The sequence below is a fragment of the Phocoena phocoena genome, chromosome X (genome assembly GCF_963924675.1).
Source record: "Phocoena phocoena chromosome X, mPhoPho1.1, whole genome shotgun sequence".
Lineage (NCBI taxonomy): Eukaryota > Metazoa > Chordata > Mammalia > Artiodactyla > Phocoenidae > Phocoena > Phocoena phocoena.
Window position 1 is genome coordinate 15,479,996 of NC_089240.1, and position 14,132 is coordinate 15,494,127.

The 14,132-nt window shown below is 39.8% G+C and overlaps 1 protein-coding gene across 1 annotated transcript in view; it reads left to right on the forward strand.

The window, feature by feature from the left end:
- PPEF1 (protein phosphatase with EF-hand domain 1) overlaps window positions 1-14,132 on the forward strand; it is a 148,700-nt gene that overhangs the window by 58,769 nt on the left and 75,799 nt on the right. The window contains exons 4-5 of the mRNA XM_065900121.1: window positions 3,885-4,012; window positions 12,774-12,834. Of these exons, the coding sequence (XP_065756193.1) occupies window positions 3,885-4,012; window positions 12,774-12,834 (189 nt within the window). The remainder of the gene's footprint in view (window positions 1-3,884; window positions 4,013-12,773; window positions 12,835-14,132) is intronic.

Genomic DNA, 14,132 nt, shown 5'->3' on the forward strand with positions numbered 1-14,132 from the left:
ATTGCTAGCAAACTTTGGCTACGGTTCCTTGATAGGAAAGCCAAGGATATTAGTGAATTGACTTGGATTTTTTCTACAAGGATAATTCAGATTTTTTTTTTTTTTGAGTAGCCTTTAGAATTTGTCTTTTGTATCCAGAAGCTTCTGATTTGAGTGTTCATATTTACACATCCTATTTTGTCCTTTAATGGTTATTTTCAGCTTTGCTACAGGCTAGGTAGGCTGCAGCTGGGGCATTAAAAAAATAGAGGGATGAATTAGAGTATTTTATAATTGGAAAGAATCTTAGAGGTCACATAATCCCAAGTTATCATTGTTCATATGAGAAACCGAGGACCAGAGAGGTTAAGCAATTTGCCTGAGGTTACACAGTTGGCACCTGGTTGAGTTAGGACCAAAACGGAAGTCTCCAGATTACAAATTCAGAACTTATTTTTATTATCCCATGTGGATGGGTTGGTGGGTGGGCGAGTATGTGGGTAAATAAAAAGTCAAAGTAATGACCTCTATTTCTTGCCCTTCTCTGACTGGAAGGCCATATGTTTCCAAGAATGATAAAACTATGATCTCTTTTCATTTGGGAAAGTGATAGTTTTGTTTAAAATATCTGTCATTGTTTTGGAGGCTGGACCTCATGCTTTCCTCTCATTTCCCTCTTGTTTAAGAAAAATACTTTCCAGGGACAAGGATCCTATGTTGTACCCTTGCTCTGCAGGGATGTCAGAGTTTCTGGAGGAGTGAGCCTCAGAGGGTCCCTGCCTTGCTGCTCAAGAAGCAGGCTTTGTGACCATCTCATGTCTGCTGGGCATGTGCTTTGAGCTGTTTTTCCAGTGAAGTTGAAAGTCTCACTGGGACAGAAACATACTCTAGCAGATGGCAGGTATCTGTAAACAAAAGTAACAGTGAAAACTGTGGTCCCAGAGTTGAGGCATACCCTATTCTCATCGTGCTTTGAACAGCTGAGGTAATAGATGCTTTTCCTCCTTGTTTAAAGCCTTTTGCCACTAGATGGTTCATTCTCTTTCCAGTTCATTTGAATTCATTTTAATCAGTTCTATCACACTTGTGTCGCTCTTCCTGCTTGGATATCAGGCCCCTTAAAGTTACATTAAATATTCACTCATCCTGTTGCCTCCTCAGGAGGCCTCTGATAGCAGAATTTCAAAAGCAGAGTCTTTAAATGCCTTACCGTTTTGAATATAAAACTTCTTATTTAAAGGACTGTCAAATAAACTCCTGTTTAAAAAACAAAACCAAACATAAGATTCAGCAATTAGTATGAAGAGAAACGCAAGACAGGAAGTTTTAACTAAACAGTAATTTCACTCATTCATTCATTCAACAAATATTTATCAAGCATCTACTATGTTCCAGGGACTGTTCCAGACTCAGGGTACACAGCAGCTAACCCAATGGACCAAAATCCCAGCCTTTATGGAGATTACATTCTAGTGAAAGGAGACAGACAGTAACAAATGAGTAAAATATATGCTATATCAGATGGTGACAAGTGCTGTGGAGGGAAAGAAGGAGACAGGCAATGGGGGATGGGTGCCATTTTGCAAGGGGTGTTCAGGAAAGGCCTCACGGAGAAGGCAACGTTTGAGCCAAGACTGTGGACTCTAAGAAAGTGAGCCCTGTGCGTCCTGGTTGGCATGGCTCTTCTGCTCCTGGCTCTTGGGTTCTGAGGTGGTAACCTGTTTGTTCACACTAGTTTGTGAATTTTTTAATGAAATATTATATATAATTAGGAAGTCTTTGAGGGTACTAGAAGTTGCTAGCCTCTCTGAACCTGAAGTTTCCTTATGTGTAACATGGAGATGATAATACTTGTGGGGACTAAATGTCTTGTAGTAGACCATTAACGTATGGTAGCTACTTTGTTCTACTGTTAATTATAGAAATAACACTAAGCTTGATTTTTTTTTTGGTATTGCTAATACTAAATAGAAGAGACTTTAGTGATCATTTATTCCACTACGTCATTGTGCGGATGAAGAAAGTGAGGCACAGAAAATGATCAGTAGCTCTATGGAGGTTAAGAGGTTGAGAGGTGGGTGCAATTCCTTGCTGTCCATTTCAACTTACTGGCTAAGTGCCCTTAAGTAAGTTAGTCTCTCCCAGCTTCACAGTATGGCGAGGACTGACTGCAGAGATGAGTCCATTGCCTGGCCCTCAGTAAGTGTTCAGCCCTGGAACAGTTCCGTTGTGCTTGGTGAACAGAGCCCCTGAGCTTAGGCTTGGTTGGTCATGACAGTGACTGTCCCACAGAACAGACCTTTCACGTGAACCTGGGCTCCGCCTGATGATATGGTGAGAACACTTGAGATTTCAGACATGGTACTACCGATTATTCACTTAGTGATATTGAACGTCACTTGATTTCTTCTCCCTGTGGTTTTTCCCTATAAAGATAACGGTACTTGACCTTACGCCTATTTCCTGGGGTTTTCTGAGAGCTGAATAATGAAACAAGAGTCTCTGGAACCCAACAGCCTTGGAGAAGCTCATAAACACCCACCCTCAGATGAATAGTGTATACTCGTTATACCACAGCAGTACTAAGCCGAGAGGCTGGATTGCTGCTTCAGAACTCAAATTGTTCTTGTTAGAGTTAACTCTTAATTCTTATGTGCTAACTGGGAAAAATTACAGCATGAATAAAAGGAGCCAGCTGGTGTTGATTACTCGTCACTCTAAAAGTTGAGAAAGGCATAAGAGACTATATTTTAAATCTCATTCTCTCTCACCTGATTTCTTTCTTCAAAACTATGAAGCTACAGGATGGTTCACAGGCTCCCAGCCCCAGAAGAGAGTCGGTGTGCCTGAATAATCCACAAACAACACAATACTTGTCACTATAGTTGCCATTTATTTAGTAAATGCTTTACACTGGGCACTGGCCTAAACTCTTCACCTGTAGTATCTCATTTCATCCTCATAGTAACTCTGTGAAGGAGGGAGGTGTGTTCATTTATCCCTCTGTCTTTTATCAGTTGAATCGCAGGTGGAGAAGGTGGAGTGAATCATACTTCTCAGTATGTTGTACATTGTCATCATTGGTCTGCGCAAGGCCCTTTCTTATGGTAGTTAGTTCATTAGTTTATTCCCTTTTAACCGTATACTCTATGCTCATTCATTCACCCACCCCCCACAAATAACCAATCTCTTATTTTTAGTATCTTTTCCTTTCTGTATATTCTTACGAAACGTATACTGCGGCTTCGTGTGCGTGTATTTTAAATTTATATAAAATGGTATCATGTTATATTCCATTCTGTCTCCAACTTTTTGATAACTGTTCTAACTGAAGCACTATATTTTGAAGACCCATCCACGTTTCTATATATCGCTTCCAGTTGTGGCATAATATTCCATGGTGTACACTCACCACAGTCACATCTTCTCCTTCCTAGCAGTGGAAAGCCAGGTTGCATTGGTGTCAAACTTCCTACGGCTGCCAACAAAGAAGCATTGTATCCCCGTATGTCTCCTTTATGGATTGTGTGAGAATTGCTTCGGGGTATATAATGAAGAATGGAATTGCTACTTCATAGGGCGTACATAGACTTCAAATAGTGCCAGACGAGGAAACTGAAGCTTTGAGAGTTCTAATAACTTTCCCCAAATCACATAGACAGTAGTCAGCAGAGTTGGGATTCAAATTCAGGCTCAAAAAATGCTACTCTTGATGGCTGGGTCATCATTATTCCTGAGTATTTGAGACTTGAGGACATTGTAGAAAAACATCTCGTTGTCTGTAGTTTTTATGTTCTTAGAACCTAGGAATCCAGGTGGACTGATTTTTTCTGAAGCACTTACCTTCCCCCCATAGCTCCACAGTAACTGTTTTTCTTTCCCTTTCGTATCCTGTGGGTCTGCAGCGCTGAAAGCCGCATTGGTCATCCAGAACTGGTACCGAGGTCATAGTGCTCAGCTGAAGACCAGGCAACGCTATGCCCTCACCATCTTCCAGTCCATCGAATATGCTGATGAACAAGGCCAATTGGAGGTCTGTTTTGCAAGCTTGTCTCTTATTTTGGTAAAATGGCTCCCTTTACCCCTTTTATTGAAAGAATGAAAGTTTGATTGCATTTTAAGCTGAGGAACCTCGGTGAAAGACTTTTATAGAAGATATAGTGACATTGTTTTGGAACTAGCTACTGAGAGAGTATGATTTGGGAAGAGGATGGTGTTCTTCAGTTCTGAAGTTCATATTTTTAAGAGGGCTGCCAGATGTCCAGTTAACTAGTAAAAAATGGTCTTATTCTGTTTTTCTGGTATGTGCCCTAATAGTAAAGTTGTTACTTTATGAAGTAAAGAAATTACTTTAAGGAGTTAAATAAATGGAAGGGAGCAAACATATGAAAATTCTAGAAGAAAATATAAATGGGTGAGGAAGGACTTTGTCGAGCTTGCAAAAGCGGTATGTAAATCCAGCTTTAATGCTTTTTAATAGAAAAAAAGTACTTTTAACAATAAAAAGATCTTAGAAAGATCTAGTATAACATATTTGTTAATGAAAAAATCAACTTGTGGAACAATATGAAGTTTTATCCCATATATGCGAAAGAAAATGAAACATACTGTAAAAGCCTGGAAAAAGATATACAGAAAGTATTTACTGTGGTTATTTCTGGGGAGAAGCATGGCTGATGGGTGGAAGTGGGTGGAAGGGGACTTCGCATTTTCATTCTGTATCATTTGTAGTTTTCAACAATCATATATTTATAAATTTAGCACATAATAAAAATAATAAATATTGAAAATAATTAAAATTTCAAAAAGAATTAAAGAAATTGCTGAATTTATTCTTGGTAGCTATAAAAATTATATAGTGTGATTCAGTCAGGTATTCCTTTAGCAGTTCACAGCATTGACTGTCCTTTTAAGTACTGTAGAATATAGTGATGGAGACAAAGGGAGGGTGAGCTCTCAAATTGATATGCTTTGTACACAGACATTCCAGTATTAGTACATTCTTTAAATATTGAGTCTTCTTTAATAACAAATTTATTGGGATACAATTCACCCATTTAAAGTAGAAAATTCGAGCCTGAACCAAGATAGTGGAGTAGAAGGACATGCTCTCACTCCCTCTTGGGAGAACACCAGAATCACAAGTAGCTGCTGGACAGTCATTGACAGGAAGACACTGGAACTCACCGAAAAAGCTACCCCATATCCAAAGACAAAGGAGAAGCCACAATGAGACGGTAGAAGCGGTGCAATCACAGCGAAATCTAATCCCATGACAGCTGGGTGGGTGACTCACAGACTGGAGAACACTTATACCACAGAGGTCCACCAACTGGGGTGAAGGTTCTGAGCCCCACGTCAGGCTTCCCAACCTGGGGGTCCGGCAACAGGAGGAGGAATTCCTAGAGAATCAGACTTTGAAGGCTAGTGGGATTTGACTGCAGGACTTCGACAGGAATGGGGGAAACAGAGACTCCACTCTTGGAGGGCACACAGAAAGTAGTGTGTGCAGTGGGACCCAGGGGAAGGAGCAGTGACCCCATAGGAGCCTGAACCAGACATACCTGCTAGTGTTGGAGGGTCTCCTGCAGAGGCGGGGGATGGCTGTGGCTCACTGTGGGGACAAGGACACTGGCAGCAGAAGTTCTGCGAAGTACTCCTTGGCATGAGCCCTCCCAGAGTCTGCCATTAGCCCCACCAAAGAGCCCAGGCAGGCTCCAGTGTTGGGTTGCCTCAGGCCAAACAACCAACAGGGAGGGAACTCAGCCCCACCCATCAGCAGTCAAGCAGATTAAAGTTTTACTGAGCTCTGCCCACCAGAGCAACAGTCAGCTCTACCCACCACCAGTCCCTCCCATCAGGAAGCTTGCACAAGCCTCTTAGATAGCCTCACCCACCAGAGGGCAGACAGCAGAAGCAAGAACAACTACAGTCCTGCAGCCTGTGAAACAAAAACCACATTCACAGAAAGATAGAGAAGATGAAAAGGCAGACGGCTATGTACCAGATGAAGGAACAAGATAAAACCCCAGAAAAACAACTAAATGAAGTGGAGATAGGCAACCTTCCAGAAAAAGAATTCAGAATAATGATAGTGAAGATGACCCAGGACCTTGGAAAAAGAATGGAGGCAAAGATTGAGAAGATGTAAGAAATGTTTAACCAAGACCTAGAAGAATGAAAGAACAAACAAACAGAGATGAACAATACAATAACTGAAATGAATACTACACTAGAAGGAATCAATACCAGAATAACTGAGGCAGAAGAGCGGATAAGTGACCTGGAAGACAGAATGGTGGATTTCACTGCTGCAGAACAGAATAAAGAAAAAAGAATGAAAAGAAATGAAGACTGCCTAAGAGACCTCTGGGACAACATTAAAGGCAACAACATTCACATTATAGGGGTCCCAGAAGGAGAAGAGAGAGAGAAAGGACCAGAGAAAATATTTGAAGAGATTATAGTCGAAAACGTCCCTAACATGGGAGAAGAAATAGCCACCCAAGTCCAGGAAGTGCAGAGAGTCCCATACAGGGTAAACCCAAGGAGAAACACACCGAGACACATAGTAATCAAATAGGCAAAAATTAAAGACAAAGAAAAATTATTGAAAGCAGCAAGGGAAAAACGACAAATAACATACAAGGGAACTCCCATAAGGTTAACAGCTGATCTCTCAGCAGAAACTCTACAAGCCAGAAGGGAGTGGCATGATATACTTAAAGTGATGAAAGGGAAGAACCTACAACCAAGATTGCTCTACCCAGCAAGGATCTCATTCACATTCGATGGAGAAATCAATAGCTTTACAGACAAGCAAAAGCGAGGAGAATTCAGCACCACCAAAACAGCTCTACAACAAATGCTAAAGGAACTTCTCTAAGTGGGAAACACAGGAGAAGAAAAGGACGTACAAAAACAAACCCAAAACAATTAAGAAAATGGTTATAGGAACATACATATCCATAATTACCTTAAACGTGAGTGGATTAAATGCTCCAACCAAAAGACACAGGCTTGCTGAATGGATACAAAAACAAGACCCATATATATGCTGTCTACAAGAGACCCACTTCAGACCTCGGGACACATACAGACTGAAAGTGAGGGGATGGAAAAAGATATTCCATGCAAATGGAAATCAGAAGAAAGCTGGAGTAGCAATACTCATATCAGATAAAATAGACTTTAAAATAAAGAATGTTGCAAGAGACAAGGAAGGACACTATGTAGTGATCAAAGGGATCAATCCAAGAAGAAGATATAACAATTATAAATATATATGTGCCCAACATAGGAACACCTCAATACATAAGGCAACTGGTAACAGCCAAAAAAGAGGAAATGGACAGTAACACAATAATAGTGGGGGACTTCTAATACCTCACTTACACCAATGGACAGATCATCCAAAATGGAAATAAATAAGAAAACAGAAGCTTTAAATGAAACATTAGACCAGATAGATTTAATTGATATTTATAGGACAGTCCATCTAAAAACAGGAGATTACACGTTCTTCTCAAGTGCACACAGAACATTCCCCAGGGTAGATCACATCTTGGGTCACAAATCAAGCCTCAGTAAATTTAAGAAAATTCAAATCATATCAAGCATCTTTTCTGACCACTATGCTATGAGATTAGAAATGAATTACAAGGGAAAAACGTAAAAAACACAAGCATGTGGAGACTAAACACTACATTACTAAATAACCAAGAGATCACTGAAGAAATCAAAGAGGAAATCAAAAAATACCTAGAGACAAATGACAATGAAAACACAACAATCCAAAACCTATGGGATGCAGCAAAAGCAGTTCTAAGAGGGATGTTTATAGCTATACAAGCCTACCTCAAGAAACAAGAAAAATCTCAAATAAACAATCTAACCTTACACCTAAAGGAACTAGAGGAAGAAGAACAAACAAAACCCAAAGTTAACAGAAGGAAAGAAATCATAAAGATCAGACCAGAAATAAATGAAATAGAAACAAAGACAACAATGCCAAACATCAAAAAAACTAAAAGCTGGTTCTTTGAGAAGATAAGCAAAATTGATAAACTATTAGCAAGACTCATCAAGAAAAAGAGGGAGAGGGCTCAAATCAATAAAATTAGAAATGAAAAAGGAGAAGTTACAACAGACACCACAGAAATACAAAGCATCCTAAGAGACGACTACCAGCAACTCTATGCCAAAAAAATGGACAACCTGGAAGAAATGGACAAATTCTTAGAAAGGTATAACCTTCCAAGACTGAACCAGGAAGAAATAGAAAATTTAAACAGACCAATCACAAGTAATGAAATTGAAACTGTGATTAAAAATCTTCCAACAGGGGCTTCCCTGGTGGTGCAGTGGTTGAGCGTCCACCTGCCGATGCAGGGGATACGGATTTGTGCTCCGGTCCGGGAGAATCCCACATGCCGCGGAGCGGCTGGGCCCGTGAGCCATGGCTGGTGAGCCTGCGTGTCCGGAGCCTGTGCTCCGCAACGGGAGAGGCCAGAACAGTGAGAGGCCCACGTACTGCCAAAAAAAAAAAAAAAATCTTCCAACAAACAAAAGTCCAGGACCAGATGGCTTCACAGGTGAATTCTATCAAACATTTAGAGAAGATGTAACACCATCCTTCTCAAACTCTTCCAAAAAATTTCGGAGGAAGGAACACTCCCAAACTCATTCTATGAGGCCACCCTCACCCTGATACCAAAACCAGACAAAGATACTACAACAAAAGAAAATTACTGACCAATATCACTGATGAATATAGATGCAAAAATCCTCCACAAAATACTAGCAAACAGAATCCAACAACACATTAAAAGGATCATATACCATGATCAAGTGGAATTTATCCCAGGGATGCAAGGATTCTTCAATATACGCAAATCAAGCAATGTGATACACCACATTAACAAATTGAAGAATAAAAACCATATGACCGTCTCAATACATGCAGAAAAAGCTTTTGACAAAATTCAACACCAATTTATGATAAAAGCTCTCCAGAAAGTGGACATAGAGGGAACTTAACATAATAAAGGCCATATATGACAAACCCACAGCAAACATCATTCTCAATGGTGAAAAACTGAAAGCATTTCCTCTAAGATCAGGAACAAGACAAGAATGTCCACTCTCACCACTATTATTCAACATAGTTTTGGAAGTCCTAGCCACAGCAATCAGAGAAGAAAAAGAAATAAAAGGAATCCAAATTGAAAAAGAAGAAGTAAAACTGTCACTGCAGATGACGTGATACTATACATAGAGAACCCTAAAGATGCCACCAGAAAACTACTAGAGCTAATCAATGCATTTGGTAAAGTTGCAGGATACAAAATTAATGCACAGAAATCTCTTGCATTCCTATACACTAATGATGAAAAATCTGAAAGGGAAATTAAGGAAACACTCCCATTTACCATTGCAACAAAAAGAATAAAATGCCTAGGAATAAACTTTCCTAGGGAGACAAAAGACCTGTATGCAGAAAACTATAAGACACTGATAAAAGAAATTAAAAATGATACCAACAGATGGAGAGATATACCATGTTCTTGGATTGGAAGAATCAATATTGTGAAAATGACTATACTACCCAAAGCTACCTACCAATTCAATGCAATCCCTATCAAATTACCAATGGCATTTTTTACAGAACTAGAACAAAAAATCTTAAAATTTGTATGGAGACACAAAAGGTCCCAAATAGCCAAAGCAGTCTTGAGGGAGAAAAGTGGAGCTGGAGGAATCAAACTTCCTGACTTCAGACTATACTATAAAGCTACAGTAATGAAGACAATATGGTACTGGCACAAAAACAGAAACATAGATCAATGGAAGAAGATAGAAGGCCCAGAGGTAAACCCACGCATCTATGGTCAACTAATCTATGACAAAGGAGGCAAGGATATACAATGGAGAAAAGACAGTCTCTTCAATAAGTGGTGCTGGGAAAACTGGGCAGCTATATGTAAAAGAATGAAATTAGAACACTCCCTAAAACTATACACACACAAAAAAAACTCAAAATGGATTTGAGACCTAAATGTAAGACCAGACACTATAAAACTCTTAGAGGAAAACATAGGAAGAACACTGTTTGACATAAATCACAGCAAGATCTTTTTTGATCCACCTCCTAGAGTAATGGAAATGAAAACAAAAATAAACAAATGGGACCTAATGAAACTTAAAAGCTTTTGCACAGCAAAGGAAACCATGAACAAGACAAAAAGACAACCCTCAGAATGGGAGAAAATATTTGCAAACGAATCAACGGCCAAAGGATTAATCTCCAAAATATATAAACAGCTCATGCAGCTCAAAATTAAAGAAACAAACAACCCAATCCAAAAATGGGCAGAAGACCTAAATAGACATTTCTCCAAAGAAGACATACACATGGCCAAGAAGCACATGAAAAGCTGCTCAACATCACTAATTATTAGAGAAATGCATATCGAAACTACAATGAGGTATCACCTCACACCAGTTAGAATGGGCATCATCAGAAAATCTACAAACTACAAATGCTGGAGAGGGTGTGGAGAAAAGGGAACTGTCTTGCGCTGTTGGTGGCATTGTCAACCTATGTAGCCACTATGGAGAACAGTATGGAAGTTCCTTAAAAAAGTAAAAATAGAATTACCATATGATCCAGCAATCCCACTACTGGGCATATACCCAGAGAAAACCATAATTCAAAAAGACACATGCACCCCAATGTTCATTGCAGCACTATTTACAATAGCAAGGTCACGGAAGCAACCTAAATGCCCATCAACAGACAAATGGATAAGGAAGACGTGGTACATATATACAATGGAATATTACTGAGCCATAAAAAGGAACGAAACTGGGTCGTTTGTTGAGACGTGGATGGATCTAGAGACTGTCATACAGAGTGAAGTAAGTCAGAAAGAGAAAAACAAATATCGTATATTAACACATATATATGGAACCTAGAAAAATGGTACAGATGAACCATTTTGCAGGGCAGAAATTGAGATTCAGATGTAGAGAACAAACGTATGGACACCAAGGGGGGAAGGCCTTGGGGTGGTGGTGGTGGTGGTGGTATGAAGTGGGCGATTGGGATTGACATGTATACACTGATGTTTATAAAATTGATGACTAATAAGGACCTGCTGTATAAAAAATAAAATAAAATTCAAAAAAGAATAATGAAGTAGAAAATTCAGTGGCCTTTTGTTTATTCACAAAGTTGTGCGATCATCACCACAATATATTTTAGAACATTTTCATCACCCCCCAACCAAAGAAGAAAAAAAAGCACCTCTATACTGATTAGCACTCACTCCCCATTCCCGCCCTCTGCCCAGCCCCTGGCAACTACTAATCTGCTTTTGTCTTTATGGATTTGACTGTTCTGGTCATTTCAAATAAACGAAATCACACAATATGCGATCCTTTGTGACTGGCTTCTTTCATTTAGCATATTGTCTTCAAGGTTCATCCATGTTGTAGCATGTGTCAATAGTTCATTCCTCTTTATTTTTGAATATTATTCCATTGTATAGATATAGCACATTTTGTTTATCCTTTCCTCAGTGGATAACTCATTTGGGTTGCTTCCACTTTTTTGGCTGTTATGAATAATGCTGCTATGAATAATTGTGTGCAAGTGTTTCTGTGAACATATTTGTTCAGTTCTCTTGGGTATATACCTAGGAGTGGAATTGCTGGGTCATCGAGTAAGTCTGTGTTTAACTTTTTGAGTAATTGCTAAACTGTTTTCCAAAGCAGCTGTACCATTTTGCATTCCCACCAGCAGTGTATGAGGGCTTTAATTTTGCCACATCTTTGCCAACATTTGTTATTATTTGTCTTTTTTGATGATAGTCATCCTAGTGTGTGTGAAGTGGTGTCTCATTGTGATTTCTGTTGACTCTTAGTTGACAAATCCATGAACAGCGTTAAAATCATAGATTTTGATATTTGTATGGAAGGTCTTCCTTCCCTCAACTGCCGGATCTACTCCCAGATTGATAAGGTTCCTTAGTGTTCACTTTTCATGGGAGACAGGGCTTGGAAGTTATTTGTGCTGTATACATGCAGGTCTTTGCAGATAATTGGTGGGCATAGAGGCAGTATCTAGGTGATGGTTGGAATGCTGGTAGATTTCCATCTTTCCCTTCCTCCCTCCCTTCCTTCCTTCATTTACCAAATATATTTGGCATTTAAGAATATCCCTTATTCTCACCACCGAAAGAAATAGAAGAGATCATAATGAAAAAAATCTAGCAGCTGTCTTAAGTGGGTTTCCTAGAAGCAGAGTCTGAGATAGGGGCTTCTGGTACAAGTGACTTCCTGAGAGAGTATTCTCAGGAAAAACCTATAAGGGAGTGAGGAAAGCAAGATAGGACAGGGAAGAAGCTAGGCAAAAATATGTTTTCTGGAGAAGTCTGACCTCAGCCTGATCCCACTGGGAGCTCTGAAGTGTGAAATGCGTCAGTTTGTCCCACCCAGTGGCAAGAGAGGTAGGGGTCTGGGCTGTGATACTCTTGCTTCAGTTAGTCTTTTTCTATGGGCATCCCCCCAGGCGGGAGGGATATCTGATATCCTAAGCGACTCTGGGGGAGCTGCTGCCCATCTGCCAAGGGCAATCCTGGGGAGGAGGAGGGCAGGTAGAAGCGGTACCCATTACCATCTATGGCAGCTGGCAGATGAGAACTTCAGAGGAGTAAAGGGGACTTGCATGGAATACCAACAGTACCTGTTTGGGATTCATTAATTGATCAATGTATTTTTATTTTGTCCAGCTATCGAACTTCTTCTCCTTCATGTTGGAAAACTATACACGTGTACTTGAGGAAGATCCAGGTAAGTAAAAAGTTTAGTCTTTTGAAAAGCAGTCATTAAATATTGAATTGTCTCATCAAGGAATGTGAACTGAAGATGGGAGAACACTAAGAAATTAAAAAGATGCCCATCTGTCTTGTCTGTGTGACACCAAGCAACTGGTGAAAACAGTTTAACTGGCTTTTTCCATCCTTGATTGCTGTTAACTAATTGACCATTTAATTTTTTCATTTTCAAAAAACTGAATTAGGGCTCCCGTGGTGGCGCAGTGGTTGAGGGTCCGCCTGCTGATGCAGGGGACGCAGGTTCGCACCCCGGTCCGGGAGGATCCCACGTGCCGCGGAGCGGCTGGGCCCGTGAGCCATGGCCACTGAGCCTGCGCGTCTGGAGCCTGTGCTCCGCAACGAGAGAGGCCACAACAGTGAGAGGCCCGCGTACCGCAAAAAATAAATAAATAAGTAAATAAACTGAATTAGATTTCATTTTACATTAGTATGTTGAATACCTTCTCTGAACCACAACCTACTAATGTACAATAGTAGCTTAGTAAAGAGGATCTTATTTATTTATTTATTTTAAGAGGATCTTATTTTTAATCTACAGAACTTTTGTGCTGAGAGGTCAAAATATCTTGACTATTTCATGAAACAGATCTGGGTGAGGGATTAAACACAGTTGGCACCATCATGTCTCTGTTTTCTCCATAGCTAGCTAGCTGTCTGTCAGGCTGTGTATTTATCTATCATTTATTTAGTCATTCTGAAATGACTAAATAAATCATTTCAGATACAGAGAATATAGGTGTGATTCAAAATGATTTTAAAATGATAGTTATTGAGGAACTTCCCTGGCGGTCCAGTGGTTAGGGCTCAGTGCTTCCACTGCAGGGGGCATGGCTTCAGTCCCTGGTCAGGGAACTAAGATCTCACATGCCACTCGGCACAGCCAAAAAAAAAAATTATAGTTATTCACAAGTCATGTATTTCTCTGCAAATTAAGATCTGCCTGTTGTTATCTTCAAGGTAGGCACTTGACTTAGAAGCTCATTTTTCTTTAATTTGGGCCAACTATTTTTGCTCTAGTTAAAAATGTGTATGGCATCTAAAGCATCATTTAATCTAGTGAGCATCGTTCAGAGTGGTGAAAGAAGGGTGTTTTAATGGTATGCTCTGAGCTAAGTACATATGTGTGAAACTAATTAAAGCATTTAATGATCTGTAGAAGGTTTCTGAAAGGTGGAATAGCCAAACCTGAGGAGTGGGGAGTGAGTGGGAAGTAGGTATTTTGCCATTTTTTTTCTTTTAGCTGATTACAATTTG